Raw genomic sequence first — 18,658 nt, 5'->3', positions numbered from 1 at the left:
ATTAGTGATGAGCGAATCTATCCTGTTTTGCTTTGCCATAAAATTCGCTAAACGGCAAGAAAATATGCGAAAAGCATTTGTTTTTTTTATAATTTTTTTGTCGTCCGCATCTTTTTTGTCGCCTGTGTCTAATTTTTATAGCCCACAATTTTTTGCTGCGACTGACACAACCGCGCCCTGTTTTTTCTGCGACTGTTCCCTGTTTTTTTCCGTGACCGCGTCCAATTTGACGCGACCACAAGTTTTGTTACAAATTTTTTTCATGCAACCGAGTCCAATTTGACGCACGACAAAAAATATTTATGCGCGATGAATTTTTCTGCTGCAAATTTTCACAGAACTTTCGCCAAACAATTCCCCAATGGTGAAATGTAGAAATTCACTGCAAATTCATGCCTGGTGAAAAAATTCACTCATTGCTAATCTCCATTTGTTGAATTTTTTTTCTCCATGATAACAAAGTTGCCATTAGCTGTCCAAACTCTCTGGGTGCCTCATCAGCTGTAGGTCCCACCAGAGTAGACCTTATAGATTGTATAAATGCTTTTTCCAGTGCAACAAAACTGCAATGAGCTGTGAGGAGAAATGTTTTTCTTGGGAAAACTAGACATATTTTTTACCTCCCTTTTGTTCAGTTAAACGCCAGGGTATAACTTGATAGCTGTGTGTCTTTTTTAAGATCAAAAACTGTAACTTACAAAAGGGTGTCATAGAGCTTTAGCCCTTCCAATAAATAGGGTGAATAATAATAATAATAATATATGATAATATACATATTCTTAAACACAGCAAATGTGTTGTTTTCCAGTGCTGGGTATAAGGAGCAAGAAGAAAAGGCCAGAAGGGCAATCAAACAAGTGGTAAAATGGGACATCACCAAGGAGAACCCACTGGGTGCAGTTGTGTTGCCCCAAGCAGATTGTATAGTCATTGTTTATTACTTGGAGCTAGTTTGCAAAGATAACGATATGTATATAAACCTTCTAAAGAAATTGTTATCCCATCTGAAGATTGGAGGTCACCTGGTCATGATGGCAGCGACCAACGCCTCTTATTACATGGTCGGCCAACACAAGTTTGGTGCACTAAACCACAATGAAGAGTTTATACAAAAGGCTGTGACAGAAGCCGGTTGCACCATTGTGAGCACTGAAACTCACAGAAGCAAATTTAAATCCCCTTTGACCGAATATGAATCAATTGCCTACTTTGTGTGCCGTAAAGACCGAGTGGTTTAACCGGTCAGATTCACCCTCAATCGCAATAATGATTCTATCATTAATATTACATTAAATTTGAATGATTATATCTAATCTTAGATTAGCGCTGCTTATATATAAAATATTTCCTAATCTCATGGTCTCAATGGTGAAATCATTGTGCTTGAAAACAGTGCGCAATATATTCTATATCTGTGTCGCTTTGAAAAGAAAAAAGTAATGGTTCAAAATGTGCTTCTATGAGGACATTTACTTCCTGTTACACAAGGAAGTTTCTCTATTTCCTGTCTGAAAAATGTAACATTTCCTTTTTGTTCTATGGCAAGGATTCTTACTCATAAGTAGCATCTTCTGATGTGTGGTGTGATTGATCAGATTGACAGATATCATTTATTGAACAAATTAAACCAATCAGAAGACTTATTGTTTCTGCTGTGTAATCTTTATAACAGCCTTTAGCTCTATATATATTGATATCTATTTACTTAAGAAGTTGTGGCTGGCTTTGATACATCCCTAAGGCATTTTCTTAACACTCTATATGAAAAAGCAATATTAGAGATAAGGCTCATACTCTGTACCATTGATGTGAAAGATCTATATACCTCCATTCCAGGGGTTCTGAGTGTATGAGAGAATAATTAAGTTCATTCCAAATTAATAAATTGATATTTAAGACTAGGACTCAAGTCTTGCCTTAAGTAGGGCCAGATCTGAGTAGGAGAGGCAGCTGCCTAGGGTGCAAGAGTTGAGAAAAGAGAGTTAACAAAGGGCCAGAGGGTGAGCATCCAACAGGAGTTTGGGAGCCGCCAGTTGAGTCAAGGACCAGTAAGGGAGGAAGAGTAGGAGATATTAAGTGGATGGTGCTGGGCCAATTAGTATTGCTTTGGTTTCAAATACTAATAGTTCTGCATATAAGGACTGCAAAAATTGACTTGATCACATGGACTTTTTAAACACACCCACTTAGCTGTGGAAAATTGGGAGAGGTTTATATGCGGACCCAGGGGTCCCACCTTAGTGCCATTGCTCCCTCCTGTTTAATTCCCCCAGTAAAGTCCATAACCCAACATGGACTGGCAGTGAGGGGTCTTCGGAACCTGGCCTCTCTCAGGAGTTCCTTCTAATATACTAAGACCACAAGACTTGAGAATACTTATATTTTTTATGGTTAGGAGCAAGATCATTATGCAACCACCTCATTATGAGGTGGTCAAAATACCGAAATGCTGGGAGGTGTCCAAATTTCAAAATGCTTTTCTACACCGCAGAAAAACCTGGCTTGAATAAAGACATCATTATGGCACTTTGGTGAGGACTTAACATCTACTTTGCTTTTTGGCTACCAAGTTGGGAAATGGCTGTATGTCCAGAAGCTGCACCAACACAAAAGGGTGACCCTCTCTACATTGTCTTTAGACTTCACCTCCACATAGAGGATCACATCAATAGTCTTATAAGACATATGAATTTTGTCTGAAAGGTTCATTTAGGTCTATAGCTCCACTTTCTGGAACACTGATTCGATTTGCTTTGTTTTATTCCTTGACCATAAGTACTACCATGATGAAGAGATCGATCCCTGTCATCTCTTTAACACCTACGTCGGGGATCATAAGATGGTTTCCAAAAAAGAGCTGGTGGAAGATCCCCCGAAATTTCTCTATAAATTATTCTCATCAGGTATGTGAGCAACATCATGAATACTGAGAATACTGGAATCCAACCACAAGGTGCTTAGATTGCAATATTTGTACATTGATACATTACCTAAATTGAATTTGATCATCTAGGGGCTAACCATAGAATTTTTTCCCCCCACAATTTTTTTCGAGATTTGCTATGCATCTAAAAGGCCATAAATTCGAACCCCACAAATTGCCATCTAAAACTTCCTGAGTTCATGTAGAAGTCAATGGCAGAGGTCCCTTCGCTTTCCTGGAAGATCCTTCTTTTGTCTCGGAACGTTAGATTTTTTTGGATTTAGACGTTCAAAGAAATGAGTTTAGTTGAATTTGAAAATGAAAGTTTTAGGGGCTGATTCACAAAAGGTCGTTATCACTTAACGCATATTTATGCGTTAAAAATGATGTTTAATTAAGTAACGATTCAAGCCATTAAGCATGCGTTAATAGTCGTATCGCATATGCAAAAAATCTCAATTATCGCAAAATTTTTGTCCATCGCATTGCGATAATTAGCAAATAGAAATCGTCCTAACGTGTAATTCACAGACATATTTTAAACATTAAAAACATGAAATATTGGGATAATTATTGCGAATATTAACACCTCCTAGGAACATTGCGGTTGGTCAGCGTTTGTGAAGACAACATGGAGTTTGCAGTTGGATTTTTGTTGGATTGGGAAGAAGAGAATCAAGTATGTGATCGCCCTAGAGTGATGCATTCTGGAGTTTTCAGGGAAAGATCAACTCTATTGGGATTATCAGAGGAGGAAATAGTGAGGCGCTATAGGGTAAATAGAGCAGCAATCTATAGCCTGTATTAGGTACTGGGGCCCTACCTGCAGCCACTAACACACAGAAGCCATGCTGTTCCTGGCATAGTGAAACTTCTGTGCTCCCTTAATTTTTTTGGAAATGGAAGTTTTCAGAAAGTTGGGGGGATATATGGGGGAGTGTCACATCCCACATATTCACAGTGCCTTGGGCAGGTCCTGAATGAATTACGTTCAGTGTTTTTATATAAAGTTTCCCATCAAGAGAAACGACTGGGAACACAAAGGGACCGATTCACTAAAGTGCGTTTTTACTTATAGCGTAAAAATTTCATCGCGCCTTAATTTTCGCGACTTTTCGCATGATTCACTATTAGTACACTTGCGCTAATTTACGCGCGGTATTTCATGCGATATTTTTGTCGCGATAAATAACGTGCGCGATATTTTTCACATGCGCGCTATTTATCGCAAGCGCTAATTGTCGCGACATTACGAACGCGACAATCGGCAGCATAAAACTGCCGACATTTTGCCCTGGGAGAGCACAGAGTGCTAGAGAGGAGCTGTATAAATGTTTATTTGCAAAAAAAACCCCCCAAAAACCAAAAATATAAGTAAGAAAAAAAGTGCTAGAGATAATAAAATGGGGGGGGGGGGGGCATTTAAGAATATTTAGCCAAATACTTAGGGGTCCGTTTGCTAAAGTGGCTTAAATTAAGTGGGAGATTTTAGACACAGAATAAATGGCAAATATGTTATGGGCACTTAATTAAACGGGGACAAATATAATATTGCAATTATTCTGGCAACAAAACATTGGATTGGCAGTTATCCCACTCGCCAGAAAATACGCTACGTACTAATTAGCGCAAGTTTTACTATTCAGCAAAATGGGCTAAAGGCAAAATTGTTGGCAGAATATTTGGAAAAATGTAAGAGTTTAGGGGAAACTACATGAAAAGTATAGAATGCCATATCAAGGAAGGATGAATACTTAGACATTACTCAGTTCAAAAGTAGAAAAATAAAAACTTTTAATTTAACAATTAAAGGGGAAAAAATAGGGAAAATAAAACTTAGGGCTTGCTGCCCTTGAGTTCTCTTATGTCTCTCCGAAGCTCGGCCACTTCTCCCCGGAGCTGGGCCAGCTCGGCCTTGAGGTTGGCCAGGTCCTCCTGCACTGATGGTCCCTCGTGCGCAGGAGAACCTGGTGCCCAGCGCTTGGCCTGGGGGGAGTCTGGGGCCTGGGAGGAGAACTCAAGGGCTTGGGGGGAAACTGGGGAAGGAATGAAGGGGGGAGTGTCCGGGGCCTCGGGGGCCTCTGGGGCCGGTGCTGCTTGGGCCTCTGGGGCCGCTGGAGGTCGGGCCTCTGGGGCCACTGGAGGTCGGGCCTCTAGGGCCACTGGAGGTTGGGCCTCTGGGGTCGCTGTAGGTTGGGCCTCTGGGGTCGCTGGAGGTTGGGCCTCTGGGGCCTGGGCGGATGCTGCTGCCTGGCCGGGTGGTGGGGCCTTGGGGGCCGCTTGAGCCTGGTGGGCCTTGGGGCCACAGGAGCCTGATTTGCCTGGGGTTGTGCCTGGGGATGAGGCACCAGCTGAAGTTCTGTGAGATAATGTTGCAAGATGTTATTTTGTGTAATATATTATACATATATATATATATATATATATATATATATATACATTCATACACCATCATAAATAACGGGGCCCCTCGCAACAACATTTTTTGGGCCCCCCTCCTCCCACGCCCCCACTGGCCCCTCCCCCTGTGAACCCTCACATCAATACAAAGGACATACAGACATTGTTAGCCAGGGCCCCCTAAAACATTCGTGGCCCTTCCCCAAATGACTCACACTATGGGCCGCTCCCTGCTGCTTCCCCTACTTTAATCTCATTTAAGCATATGTATTTGAAAATAGATGTGTATATATATATATATATATATATATATATATACAATAGGAAGTGCTGGGAAGCTGCACACCATAAGGAACAATAATACCCGGGTGCCTGTGGCAAAACAAAATCTAGACAGGCATGGGGTGACGGCACACACAGGATTTTCACAAGGAGTCACGAAGATGGGAAATAATATTCAGAGGTTTATTGTGACCAACGATTCAGTTCCTCACTGGCATTATGGTTGAACGTGATGGACGTATGTCTTTTTTCAACCCAACTTACTATGTTACTATGTTACTTTCGTCAGCCCTGACATTTCTTACATTTGTACCTTTAGTTCTAATTACTTGCTAAATCTTTTACTGAACGTATACTGTAAAAGCATAATAAAGTACAATAATTACCTTCCGCAATTTCAGCCACCAGGTCTGATTTAGTAGCGATATTTAGCGCACCCAAGTGTTTGTGAATCATGCGATCATATTCTTTTAAGTGCAAAAATGAATGCATGCGTTAAAATTAGCGCGAAAAATACCGCATGCGAAAATGGCGACTTAACGCATGCAAAAATGGCGACTTAACGCATGCGATAATACTATGGTGAATCGCGCGCTAATTATCGTGACTAATTTAATGCAAAAAAGCATTGTGTCAGAATTTCCAGAATTTCCAGCCATGGATGGCTTTTAGGTAAGTATTTGGGTCATGTCTATCAAAAGTTTCCTATATTTGCTTTCTGACTCCCACTGTGAAACAAGGGCCTACCTGCCATTGCAAGCATGCCCTCTTTTCACAGTGGAAGACTATACACAGCTGCTTGTAGTGTCAGCTATCAGTCTCACACTGTGACATCCATTGCAAGCAGGCTCTGTTTTCACAGTGGGAGACTGGAAGCAGCTAATTTGATTTGATGATTTAATGTGTGGGGGGGTCATACCTTTATATTATAACTGATAATATAGGTAAGGTTGTTTGCAAATTTAACACAAGGAGTACGCTACACAACAGTGCAAACAGTTGTGTCATTGTTTGGTAAATAGCTTACAACTTACATTGTCAGGGGGTTTCATGCTATTTGTTTATGCGTAAACAACAATGGGCCTGTAAAGCATCAAAGTCACCTTTTGTGGAGGTATGATTTTCACAGGAAAAAGGTTGATAAGAGAGGCTGGATGTCTGGACTTAGCAGACAGTCAGGAATGAGGGACAGCCATGTAACATCTTCTGCTGGTTCCCTATGCTTGTATTTTTATTTAACTGTACCTACCTGTATCTGCAAGGAGTGTGTATGTTTTCCCATGTCTACATGGGTTTTCTACCAGTTTCCTTCCACATGCTAAAAATATAGAGGCAGATTGATTGGCCCTGATAAAATTTGTAAATTTTATAGGGTTCTTATATTGAATGCTCCACCGGTGCAGGAACTAATGGCATGAAGAGCTTTATAATATGTTGGCACTACATAGGATAATATGCATTATAACACTTTTGGGCACATTAACTAACTAGTGATGAGTGAATCTGTTCCATTTTGCATTGAGAAAAAAATTTGTGAATCTTGCAAAAGTTTAGTGAAATAGCAAACATGGTGTGTGTCCCAAAAAAATTGTTGCGTGGGGCAATTTTTTAACTGCATGCATTAAAAAGAGACTCATGCATCAAAAAAAACTACATATGTCTGACAATTTTTTTGACACGGGCAACAATTTTTTGTTGCGTAGAAAAAGGTCAAGATTTTTTTGAGATTTATCAACTAAAAAACTTTTTGAGTTCATGTAGATGAAAGTGGGTGAATTTTTCTGCTTTGAGCTCTGATCTCATATTTTGTTAAATCTGCCCCTTTGTGTTTATGTTCCTTTGATGGGGGTATGCAGCACCCTCTCATATTTTTTCTGTAGACACTGTATGAAGAAAAATATTTTCTGTGCAATTTTGATAGACGTGGTAGTTATATTTACTAATTTAACAAAAAAAATCAGCTGAATGTCAGATGGAGCAAATCCTGTACCGAGTCATGGGAAATTTCCCTGAGAAACACTCCCCATATCCTTTAGGTATTTACAGTCGCTCTCATGTTTTTGTTTCTTTACTTACATTAACTAAAATTTATTGTTCAAATAAAAATCCAATATATTTTTTAATTTATTTGTTTATCATTAGTAAGTGCATTTTAGGGGGGAGCATTTACTAATGCTCATTACTTTTTTCCCACAATTCGTGTTTTTTGCACTAAAACTCAAATTTTTTCAGTGAAAATTTTTTTTTGGGTGAGTTATTATAACTTAGCAATATTAATGCTTTCTGTCATGTAGAATCAGTGGGAGCTTTTTTTATGTCAAATTGTAACAATCTTTATTTAATTTGTGTTTCTAACAAAAATTTTTTATTTAACATATTTTTTAAATTCAAATTTATAACTGACAGGCTTTTATAGAAGTCAATTGTTTTTTGTAACATTACAGCACTTTTAGATTTTGAGTTTTTCCCAATCCTCATGGGGACCAGGGCAGGGGTCACCTGGTGGGGTGGGAGTGCCAGTGGGCTGTGCACCCCCCAGTCCGACCCTGCATCTCAGGCTAAATGACTGGATATGTTAGCACAGAGACCGGCCTCTTTAGTATTGAAGATAAAGTGAAATGAGCTTCCCATGTTGATTTTTGCTGTGTATTTTGCCAAGGGAGAACTTTATCTTTCACAATAATTAGCCAAGGGAACTAGCTAGAGGGCTAACACAGGGAGGGATAGGTAAAGGAGAGCACATGTTGTAGCAGACAGGACATGGTCTCTTTACTGGCTGTCACATGGTCTCTGCTGACATCCTTCGTAAATAATACATTGATTATTCATGATTTTCAGCAACAATAAATGTACAGGGAGTGTATCTCCTCTATGCATCCAGCATCTTCTGCCAACTGTCTCCTTCCCGAATATCACCCAGGATTCCAGGCGAGAGTGTCGATTACAGCAAATCCCAAGGTATTTGATGTTTCATCTGAACTACATGAGATGTGACACTGAGAAGCATTGTATTGAGACTAGCTGACATATAGTTTATATTATATGAATATAATATAATATAATCACTATGAGCTGCGCAAACCATAAGGACTACCACGATGAGGAGTTTGATCCCTGTTGTCTCTTTGACACGTACGTTGAGGATGATAAGTCCATTTCTAAGAAGGACCTGCTGGAAGGTCCCCTGAGATTTCTATATAAATTATCAGTACTGAGAATACTGAAAGCAAACCAAAGGGCGATAGAATTGTAATATGCATACATCACATAATATTTAGATAAATTTAATACAAATTCCAATAAATAATTAACATTGGAGGCCCATATATCAACATTCTCATTGAAAGAGCCTTTTTTAAAAAAAAGCACAAACAAAAAAGAAAGTGGTAAATCTGTGAAAAATTGAACTTTTTTGTGGTTTTTACATTTTTCCTTGAATGGTTGTGGATTTTTATGAAGATTCATGGAAAACGGAACAACCCCCCCACCCCCAAAAACCTATGTGGGCTTTGGCAAATAAGTTTACCTTGTTGGGGTTCATTTAATCTTAACAGAGGTTCTTAATGGAGCATAGGTACCAAAAGATCTAGTTTAAAGTTGTGGTGGCCTTAAATGGGATCTAACCACAGTTGCTTAACCATAATGTATTTGGATTTTGCTGGACTACAAGTTACTCCCCCCAAGAGCCTAGAGCCTATGACTAAGTACCCTCTGGTACGAAACACATAAGGCTCCCTGTTTGTACCTATGGATTGAATAAAATGTATACGCTTTTATATTAACTTCCTTTTTGGCTGCTCTTTTCTATACTTTTGGATAGCTGGAGTGCCTGCCTACTATTTTTTCGTTGTCTCCATGATGGCTCCCTAAGCTGAAAGGTCTGGGGCTTGAGCACCCGGACCTACCCTTACTATGGGTAAGAATTATTGTACACACTAAAGTGTTGTGATCACCTCTTTGATTGTTTTCGGATTACCCCCCCCCCCAAGATTGCCAAGAAATTTATGAAAACACACATGAATGAAAAAAAAACAGCGAAAAGAATCCAAATAAGAATAAGGAAACCTCTAAATCCTTTTTTTCTTAAAAAATTTTCGTATAAATGAAAGCATCGGAAAAACCCCCAAACCTCTAAAACCACAAAGCAAAGAAAAAGTTTCCAACTAAAAAAGAACGGCTGCCATTGACTTCTACATAACCTCAACTGGTCTTAGACGCCAACGTTTTGTATTAACGTTCTGTAAACTTAATATTATGAATTTTTGTGGTTTACAATAATTAGAGACTCATTTACTAACCACTGATTTTGTATTTTAAACTCAATTCTGATTTTTTTTTTTTTAAAAAGTGGCAAAGGAAAAATGCTGTGACTTTTCTGAGATGTGGCTGAATACCGAATCCGAATCCTAATTAGCATGTACTTATTAGGTTACGGAAAGGTTACAGTTTCAACTTCTGTGTTTAACGTGACAAAAAGTCATGTGATTTTTAGGATTCAGATTTGGTTCAGCCAGGAGCAGGGATTCGTCTGAATCTGAATCCTGGTGAAAAAGGCCGAATCTTGGCCAAATTTTGAACCGAAGTTTTTTTTTTTTACGACTTCTCCTTGTGACTTTTTTTTTTAGGAAATAATAGGCATTTGGGAAGCCAAGTTAAGTTGAATTTGAAAATAAAAATAAAAATTAAAAATTAAGTTGAATTTGAAAATAAAAATAAAAATTAAAAATTATGGAATTTTAAAATTAGAAATTATGGAATTTTAGTACATTTGTCCCTTATCATGATTTTTTTGTGCTAGGAAAGATTTGTGAAAATGAGCCAAATACGAAGGGGTAGATTTTTGAAAATGTGAGATTAGAGCTCACCACAGAAAAATTCACCCACTCTCTATTTATTTCTATAGTATTTTTAGAAGCATATTTACCAATGGTTAAAAGTTAGCGTTAACCATTTGATAAATATGCTTCTAAAAATCCCATAGAAATAAATAGAGAGTGGGTGAATTTTTCTGTGGTGAGCTCTAACCTCACATTTTGTTAAATCTTTGTTAAACCATGTAGTGTCCTTAAATGAGAATGAAAGGTTAAAACTAAGCTCAGTCAGAATGGTCTCTGTAAATACAGCCATAAGCACTCACAGTACTGCTGCTTTGAGTCCTTTGTGAAAAGAAACACTGCATTCCCTTTCTTCTATTCAGTACACATGGGCTTCTGTGTCAGACTTTCTTTTTTCAGCTCAATCCTCCTGTGTAGCCATGAGCCTGTGTAGCTTCCTACTCTTTCCCCTTCCCCCCTTCTCCCTCCTCCCTTCTCCTGCATCCCTCCTCCTCCCCTCTCCCTCCACCCTTATCCCCTCTCCCCTCAGCAGCAAGAGATACAGGCAGGAAAATTATGTCAAATCAATCTAAAATGGCAGCTGCTTTGTTGAACACAGAGAGTTTCTAGGGCTGTTGCTTTCTGCAGAATAAATATAGCGTTCTAGCTTGAACTGCGAATCTATTGGGAATAAACTGCCTCAGTAGCTTTCCTTCTCCTTTATGGGCTCTAAACACTGCTGCTCAACTACCCTTTGCACAGTACCATCTCAAAAAATAATAATTATTTAATATGAATTGTTTCCCCGAAACTTCTGTGAAAATTCTCTTCGGAAAAACTTGTCATGCAAAATGGGTGTGGTCACAGGCGCGGGTGACAAAAAAAGACGTGGGTGACAAAAAAGTCACGTGACAAACGCGGTTTTACGATTTTTTTTTGTCTTTTCGTGAATTTTACGCCAAAGCAAATCGGGACAGATTCACTCGTCACTTGTAATGAATAGAAATCTACAGAATAATATAATTTCAATTATAGTTTTAAAATATTACAATACATTTGATGAATTTTACTCCCACTATAACATGACAAACCCACATCTTGAATTACTGCTACTGCATGCAAATGTAATAAAGTCGTTCAAAAACCGTTTGAGTGAATGATATTTTTTCAATCGTTTGTTGATTATTAATAATGACTAGTGATGAGTGAATCTGTCCAGTTTCACTTAGCCATAAAATTCGTGAAACGGCAAGAAAATTCAGGAAATGGCGAAAAATCCGCAAAGCGCATTTGTCTCGCGTTTTCTTGTTATTTTCTTTTGTTTCTTTTTTGACGCCCGCATCTATTTTTTGCCACCCGCGCTTTTTTTACATGACTGCGCCCAACTTTTACATGACCACGCCCAACCTGATGCAACCACTCCCTTTTTTGACGCAACTGCTGCCTTTTTTCCGCGACCGTGCCAAATTTGACAAAAAAAATCAGCGCAACTAATTTTCCCGCTGAAAATTTTCGCAGAAGTTTCACAAAACAATTCGTCAATGGAGAAATGCGGAAATTCGCCGCAAATCCATGCCTGGCAAAAAAAATTTGCTCATGACTAATAAAGACACTTTTATTTTACAAATATTTTTTATTTTACTTTTTTTTTTTACATTTTGTTCCGTATTTTACTCTTCTGCCATTGTTTGTAGACAGGTACCTGTGGTTAATCATTTGTGTGCATGAAAGTTATACCCTCCATTGTGCCCAGTAAGAATGTAAGAAATATTTTACAAACAACATTTATCTCAGACAAAAAATATTTGTCTTTTTTTATTGCTTCATTTGTAAATAACATGTTGTTTGTTTATGATTTTCATCCACAGAACCATGTGCCTCAACTACACAGTTTATCGATCGCTGAGCGAGAGTCAGCCTCGGGAATCCAACCACGAGTATTAAACTTTGTATTGTAATTAACATGTTGTTTGTTCATGATTTTTATCCATAAACCCAAGCGCCTCGACTACACAGTTTATCCATCACTGAGCGAGAGTCAGCCTCGGGAATCCAACCGTGAGTACTGAATGTTGTGTTTGGTATCTTTACTGATAAAATTCATTAGTTCATGGATAAAAAGTCTTGATACAAGTATTCTAATTTCAGTTGATTGATATTAAATGATCTTTGTTTTCAGGGTAACGGGACTGTTGGGGAACCCTCACTATGAGCGACACAGAGCAGAAGTACTACCTTGACAAAGAGCTGGATCCTTGTCTTCACTTTGACACGTACTTAGGGTCTGAAATTACCAGTGCTAAGAAGGAGATGCTGGAAGATCCCCTGAGCTTTCTCTATAAATTATTCTCATCGGGTATGTGAGCTCCATTATAAATATTGAGAATACTGAAAGCCAACTAAACTTTATTGTACTCTATTCAACTAAATGAATGAATTCAAGATGATTTATGACTGTAATTTTTTTGTTTATGCCAAGTAGGGTTGCACCAAATCCACATTTTTGGATTCTGGTGAACCCCCGAATCCTTCATAAAGGATTCGGCCGAATACAGAACAGAATCTGAATTGGCATATGCTAATTAGGTTTTGGAAGGGTTAGATGTTAAATGGGTTTCCTTGGATGGGTTGAACTTGATGGACTCTAACTATGTAAATGTCATCATGTGCGCGGCGAAAAATTTTCAACTTCCATGTTTCCGTGGCAAAAAGTCAACATAATTTCAAGCAACTTTGCAATATATGGCAATTAAAAAAATATGCAGCCTTTTCATTTTTATTACATTATCATTTAATGGAATCATATGGTTTGGAACAGTTTCCTAAGCCCCGCCCCCTGTTCCCCTGCTGATCTGGCTGACTAAAATATAACAGTAGTCAACTGTCCTCAGCCTGCCTTCAGCTTTCACCCACCAAATCCCACAATTCCCTGCATACGTGATGTCAATAAGGAAAGAAACAACCCAGGCAATGCATTGTGGGTTATATAGTTCCTGCATGCTGTCTGTAAGCTCTGGAGACGTTGTCACAATTTGCAATGTTTTAGTCCCTCCTCCCTTGCCAGGATTTCAAATGATCCAGAGAGAGAAAAACAGTTTTGCAGCTGGATTTCAGCCTATAAAAATGGTATTTATTCATAGTTAAAGGAACAAATTACAGTGATAGGGATATTAGGGGGTTTCTGTGTTGTGGGGGGCTCTATAAGAAATTTTGGTTCAGAAGACAGAGTTCCCCTTTAAGACAGGCTCTCCAGTTACAGAGCCAGTAACACCAACCTGTATGGGCATCATATACCTGTAAAGATAATGCTCTGTTGGTATGTAATTTGTGTTTGATTTAAAAGCTCTAATTTATATAAATAAATGCCAAGGTGGCAATGGAGGCTACCATATTGGATCCTAATGGAATTTTTTTAGCCCATCCCTATGGGAAATAACAGATAAGACATTTCAAATGCCGTTAATTATGTAGCTGATTTTGGTCATAAAAAAATAATGGATTGCTGGCAGATTAACCAACGCATGCCCCATATTGCTTAAGATCAGTTTCAATTCTGTCAAATGCCAAATCCCGTCGGAATACTCAACTAAAACAGACTTCTAATTTACATATCGAAATCTGAGAACTATCGGCGAAATTGAATAATCAGTCTCACCGGCACAACGAGTTTAATGCAAGCGGGGTTTGGCCTCTGCATGCTTATTCAGAAACGTTTGGGGGGTCCTCATAAGAGAGGAGCGGGCGGAAGTGATGTTTGCGTTTCCAAATGATGTCACAGGAACACAAAAGTCACTTCCTGTGACATCATTTGGAATGCAAACATCACTTCCGTTGATGGCACTTCTGCCCATTTGCACTGGGGAGTGTTCCAGCTTTTTGGCGCCTTTTACAGCGGCATGAAGGGTATTTTAATCGGTTTTGTAATTATATGCATTTGCCTGCTTTTTATATGTGCTCCTGACGAGGACCCCCCCTTAATTTTGAATGGGGGTCAAAACGCGTTGGGTTTTGTGATATGTAAAATAAAGATGTAACTTTTTACAATTTGGATGTGCCCTGCTCCTCTCTTATGTTTTGGATTTTTTGGGGGATCTTACAGGGGACCCCTGCAGTGAGCACCCACCTTATTCTGTAGGTGTGCAGCATTGCATACTTGAACTATTTTTTGCTGGACTGTGCTGGGAGTGCCGACTCTCTGGGCTGTGCAGCAATAAGAACTGTTGGAGGAGGTAAGGGTGTGCTGGGTGAACTTTCTTTGCTTTCAGGTCACACCACATACGGGTTCTTCTTCTCTTTTGCTGAACTTTATGGAAATCTATATATTGTGAAAAGTGTTGAAATATATGAAAACTAAATCATTCAAATAAAGAGGGCGTCGTTATCAATAGTTCAGAAATGACCATTGTTGTTTTTGCCTTTAGGTTCTGTGAAGGGAGAAACACTGATAAATATTTCCATTAGCGCCGACGTGTCTAAAACCTTTGTCGCCGCCGATTTCTTCAAACATATCGTATTATTGGAATCTTCAGACTCCTCTATGAAAGCCATAGAGAGCTGGATCCGAAACGAGCCCGGAGCTGAGGATCAATCCTACGCCGCAGAGTTTGTTTGCTCACTTAAAGGGCAAAGGTGAGGTGGGAAAAGACCACGGTGCTGTTATTTTCTGTTGTTAAGTTGAAAGAATTCAAGGTGGCCAAACATTCGAAGGGCTATATTATGCTAGGAATTGTAGTCAAGCAATATCATGGTGGTATTTTCAAAGCAAACTCGCTCAATAACATTTTGCTCCTCAGGGTCACTAAAGTGCCTCCATCTGTTGGGCAGTGAGGAGCACATCTCAGTAGAATTCCACTAGGAAATAAATCACAGACAGTTTTGCAGCAGCTAAAATCTTTATATAAAAGTTTAGAAATGGCAATAACTATTAAATGCAAACAGAACTGTATAAACCCTGCTCTGGGAAACCCGTGTGGTTTAGCCAACTCCCAGCACAGTCTTTCCCAAGATGCAGTCCCACACTCCACTCCTGGTGGAAATACCCTTACCCAGTTCAGTCTCAGGCAAAATCCCTTCTTAAGAGCTCTTTAGTTTCCTCAGGTAGCGCTACCTGCCCCAAAGTACCTCTACCTTTGGAGAGGTATTTTGGGGCACTCGATCAACACCTGTCCTCACACAGGGGACCACACACTGGGGCCTTCCAATAGCCTCCCTCACATGGATCTCTCACTGAGGATTCACACAGAGATAGAGGCACCCAACAGCAGCTAAGCAGATGTCTCCCTTTATATGGCTGGAGCTCGGTACTACAGTAGAGCACACTCAGCCTTTTACTCTCTCTTTCTGTTATCCGGATCTGGCTGGTTGCTGCAGTAAGGCTCCCTTATAACCTCTGCTGGCCCACCCCCTGATTTTGGCTCCAAAGCAAGGCACTTCCTGGATCCTCCTCTTCTCCCAGAAGTGCACTGGGGCTTACAGCAAATCATATTTCTCTCCAGCCTGTAACTGGCCTGGATGATGTCACAAACAGGAAAACAGCAGAAAGAATTCTCTAAACCCCTACAAGTATAACGGTGGATCTCAGGTTAGAAAATAACCTGGTTGGGGTTGACTTCATCTCAACAGAGGTTCTTAATGGTCCACATGATCCAAACATTCTGGATGCCTCATCAGCAGTAAATCCCACCAGAGTAGACTTTATAGATCTTCATTTGTAGATTTTTTTTTCTCCATGATAACAAAGTTGCCATTAGCTGTCCCAACTCTCTGGATGCCTCATCAGCTGTAGGTCCCACCAGAGGAGACCTTATAGATTGTATAAATGCTTTTTCCAGTGCAACAAAACTGCAATGAGCTGTGAGGAGAAATGTTTTTCGGAGGAAAACTAGACATATTTTTTACCTCCCTTTTGTTCAGTTAACAGCCAGGGTTTAACTTGATAGCTTGATAGATTGTCTTTTTTAACTTCAAAAACTGTTACTTGCAAGAGGGTGTCATAGAGCTTTAGCTCTTCCAATAAATAGGGTGAATAATAATAATAATAATATATGATAATATACATATTCTTAAACACAGCAAATGTGTTGTTTTTCAGTACTGGGAGTAAGGAGCAAGAAGAAAAGGCCAGAAGGGCAATCAAACATGTGGTAAAATGGGACCTCACCGAGGAGAACCCACTGGGCGCAGTTGAGTTGCCCCAAGCAGATTGTATAGTCACTGTTTATCACATGGAGGCCATTTGCAAAGATAACGATATGTATATTAACGTTCTAAAGAAATTGTTATCCCACCTGAAGATTGGAGGTCACCTGGTCATGATGGCAGGGATCAACATGACTTATTACATGGTCGGCCAATACAAGTTTGCTGCACTAAACCACAATGAAGAGTTTATGCAAAAGGCTGTGACCGAAGCCGGTTGCACCGTTGTGAGCGCTGAAACTCACATAAGGAAATTTGAATCCCCTTTGATCGATTATGAATCAATTGCCTACTTAGTGTGCCGTAAAGACCGAGTGGTTTAACCGGTCACATTCACCCTCAATTGCAATAATGATTCTATCATTAATATTGCATTAAATTTGAATGATTATATCTACTCTTAGATTAGTGCTGCTTATATATATAATATTTCCGAATCTCATCGTCTCAATGGTGATACCATCATCAAAATAGAAAAAAATCACTTTATTGATTACTTCCTGTTACACAAGGAAGTTTCTCTACTTCCTGTCTGAAAAATGCAACACTTCCTTTTTGTTCTACGGCAAGGATTCTTGCTCATAAGTAGCATCTTCTAATGTGTGGTGTGATTGATCAGATTGACAGATATCATTTATTGAACAAATTAAACCAATCAGAAGGCTTATTGTTTCTGCTGTTTAATCTTTATTACAGCCTTTAGCTCTATATATATTGATATCTATTTACTTAAGAAGTTGTGGCTGGCTTTGATACATCCCTAAGGCATTTTCTTAACACTCTATATGAAAAAGCAATATTAGAGAAAAGGCTCATACTCTGTACCATTGATGTGAAAGATCTATATAGCTCCATTCCAGGGGTTCTGAGTGTATGAGAGAATAATTAAGTGCATTTTAATTTGATTCCAAATAAATAAATTGATATTTATGCCCTGAGTGAAGGCTTCATTTTGCTTTCTTTCACAGAATAACAGACTAGGACTCAAGTCTTGCCTTAAGCAGGGCCAGATCTAAGCAGGAGAGGCAGCTGCCTAGGGTGCAAGAGTTGAGAAAAGAGAGTGAATAAAGGGCCAGAGGGTGAGCATCCAACAGGGGTTTGGGAGCCACCAGTTGAGTCAAGGACCAGTAAGGGAGGAAGAGCAGGAGATATTAAGTGGATGGTGCTGGGCCAATTAGTATTGCCTTGGTTTCAAATACTACTAGTTTTGCATATAAGGATTGCAAAAATTGACTTTAATTGGACTCAGAAAGAGACATCCATGTGAACTCTGATCACTTGGACTTTTTGAACACACCCCCTTAGGTGGGGAAAATTGGGAGAAGTTTATGTGCGGACCCAGGGGCCCCTCCTTAGTGCCATTGCTCCCTCCTGTTTAATTCCCCCAGTAAAGTCCATAACCCAACATGGGCTGGCAGTGAGGGGTCTTCGGAACCTGGCCTCTCTCAGGATTTCCAGGCTCCTCACATGATTCTGAAAGTGGAAAAATGCCTCATGGACGGCTTTTAGGTAAGTATGTGGGTCATGTCTATCAGAAGTTTCCTATATTTGCTTTTGCAATTGCAAGCAGGCCCTCTTTTCACAGTCTGAGACTGGAAGCAGCTACTTGTAGTGTCAGCTATCAATCTCACACTGTGACATCCATTGCAAGCAGGCCCTGTTTTCACAGTGGGAGACTGGAACCAGCTTATTTGATTTGATGATTTGATGTGTGGGGGGGTCATACCTTTATATTATATCTGATAATAAAGGTAAGGTTGTATGTAAATTTAACACAAGGGGGCTGATTTACTAACCCACGAATCCAAATCCGAATTGGAAAAATTCCGATTGGAAAAGGAACATTTTGTGATGTTTTCGTATTTTTTGCGATTTTTTCGTCGCCGTTACAACTTTTCGGAAATTGTCGCGACTTTTTCGTAACCATTACGATTTGTGCGAAAAGTCGCGACTTTTTCGTAGCCATTACGATTTGCTTGAATCTTGTCGTGACTTTTTTGTATTGAGCGCTCTTTCAGACTTTCATGATTTTGGAAGCCTC

At 39.4% G+C, this 18,658-nt stretch overlaps 2 protein-coding genes across 7 annotated transcripts in view; both read left to right on the top strand.

The window, feature by feature from the left end:
* LOC100492062 (nicotinamide N-methyltransferase) overlaps positions 1–1,643 on the top strand; it is a 34,611-nt gene extending 32,968 nt beyond the window's left edge. For all 5 annotated transcript variants that reach the window (XM_031890751.1, XM_031890749.1, XM_031890750.1 and 2 more), the window contains one exon: positions 809–1,643. In XM_031890751.1, coding sequence (XP_031746611.1) covers positions 809–1,238 — 430 coding nt within the window. In that variant the 3' untranslated portion in view covers positions 1,239–1,643. The remainder of the gene's footprint in view (positions 1–808) is intronic.
* A 6,839-nt stretch (positions 1,644–8,482) lies between these two features.
* On the top strand, positions 8,483–17,556 carry LOC100127826 (uncharacterized loc100127826). 2 transcript variants are annotated; one of them, XM_031906876.1, is made up of 5 exons: positions 8,483–8,563; positions 12,288–12,477; positions 12,599–12,775; positions 14,841–15,048; positions 16,511–17,556. In XM_031906876.1, exons 3-5 carry the CDS (start codon positions 12,628–12,630, stop codon positions 16,938–16,940), a joined length of 786 nt encoding a protein of 261 aa, XP_031762736.1. In that variant the 5' UTR covers positions 8,483–8,563; positions 12,288–12,477; positions 12,599–12,627; the 3' UTR covers positions 16,941–17,556.
* Positions 17,557–18,658: the final 1,102 nt, after the last annotated feature.

Source organism: Xenopus tropicalis, chromosome 8 (genome assembly GCF_000004195.4).
Source record: "Xenopus tropicalis strain Nigerian chromosome 8, UCB_Xtro_10.0, whole genome shotgun sequence".
NCBI lineage: Eukaryota > Metazoa > Chordata > Amphibia > Anura > Pipidae > Xenopus > Xenopus tropicalis.
The sequence above is the reverse complement of the archived record's forward strand: the minus strand, read 5'-3'. Positions and strand labels throughout refer to the sequence as shown.

Coding starts and splice junctions, on each gene's coding strand:
- LOC100127826 (XM_031906876.1), top strand. CDS start 12,628: ATGAGCGACACAGAGCAGAAGTACTACCTTGACAAAGAGCTGGATCCT. Junction 12,776..14,840: donor CTATAAATTATTCTCATCGG/GTATGTGAGCTC, acceptor TTTTGCCTTTAG/GTTCTGTGAAGGGAGAAACA. Junction 15,049..16,510: donor TGCTCACTTAAAGGGCAAAG/GTGAGGTGGGAA, acceptor GTTGTTTTTCAG/TACTGGGAGTAAGGAGCAAG.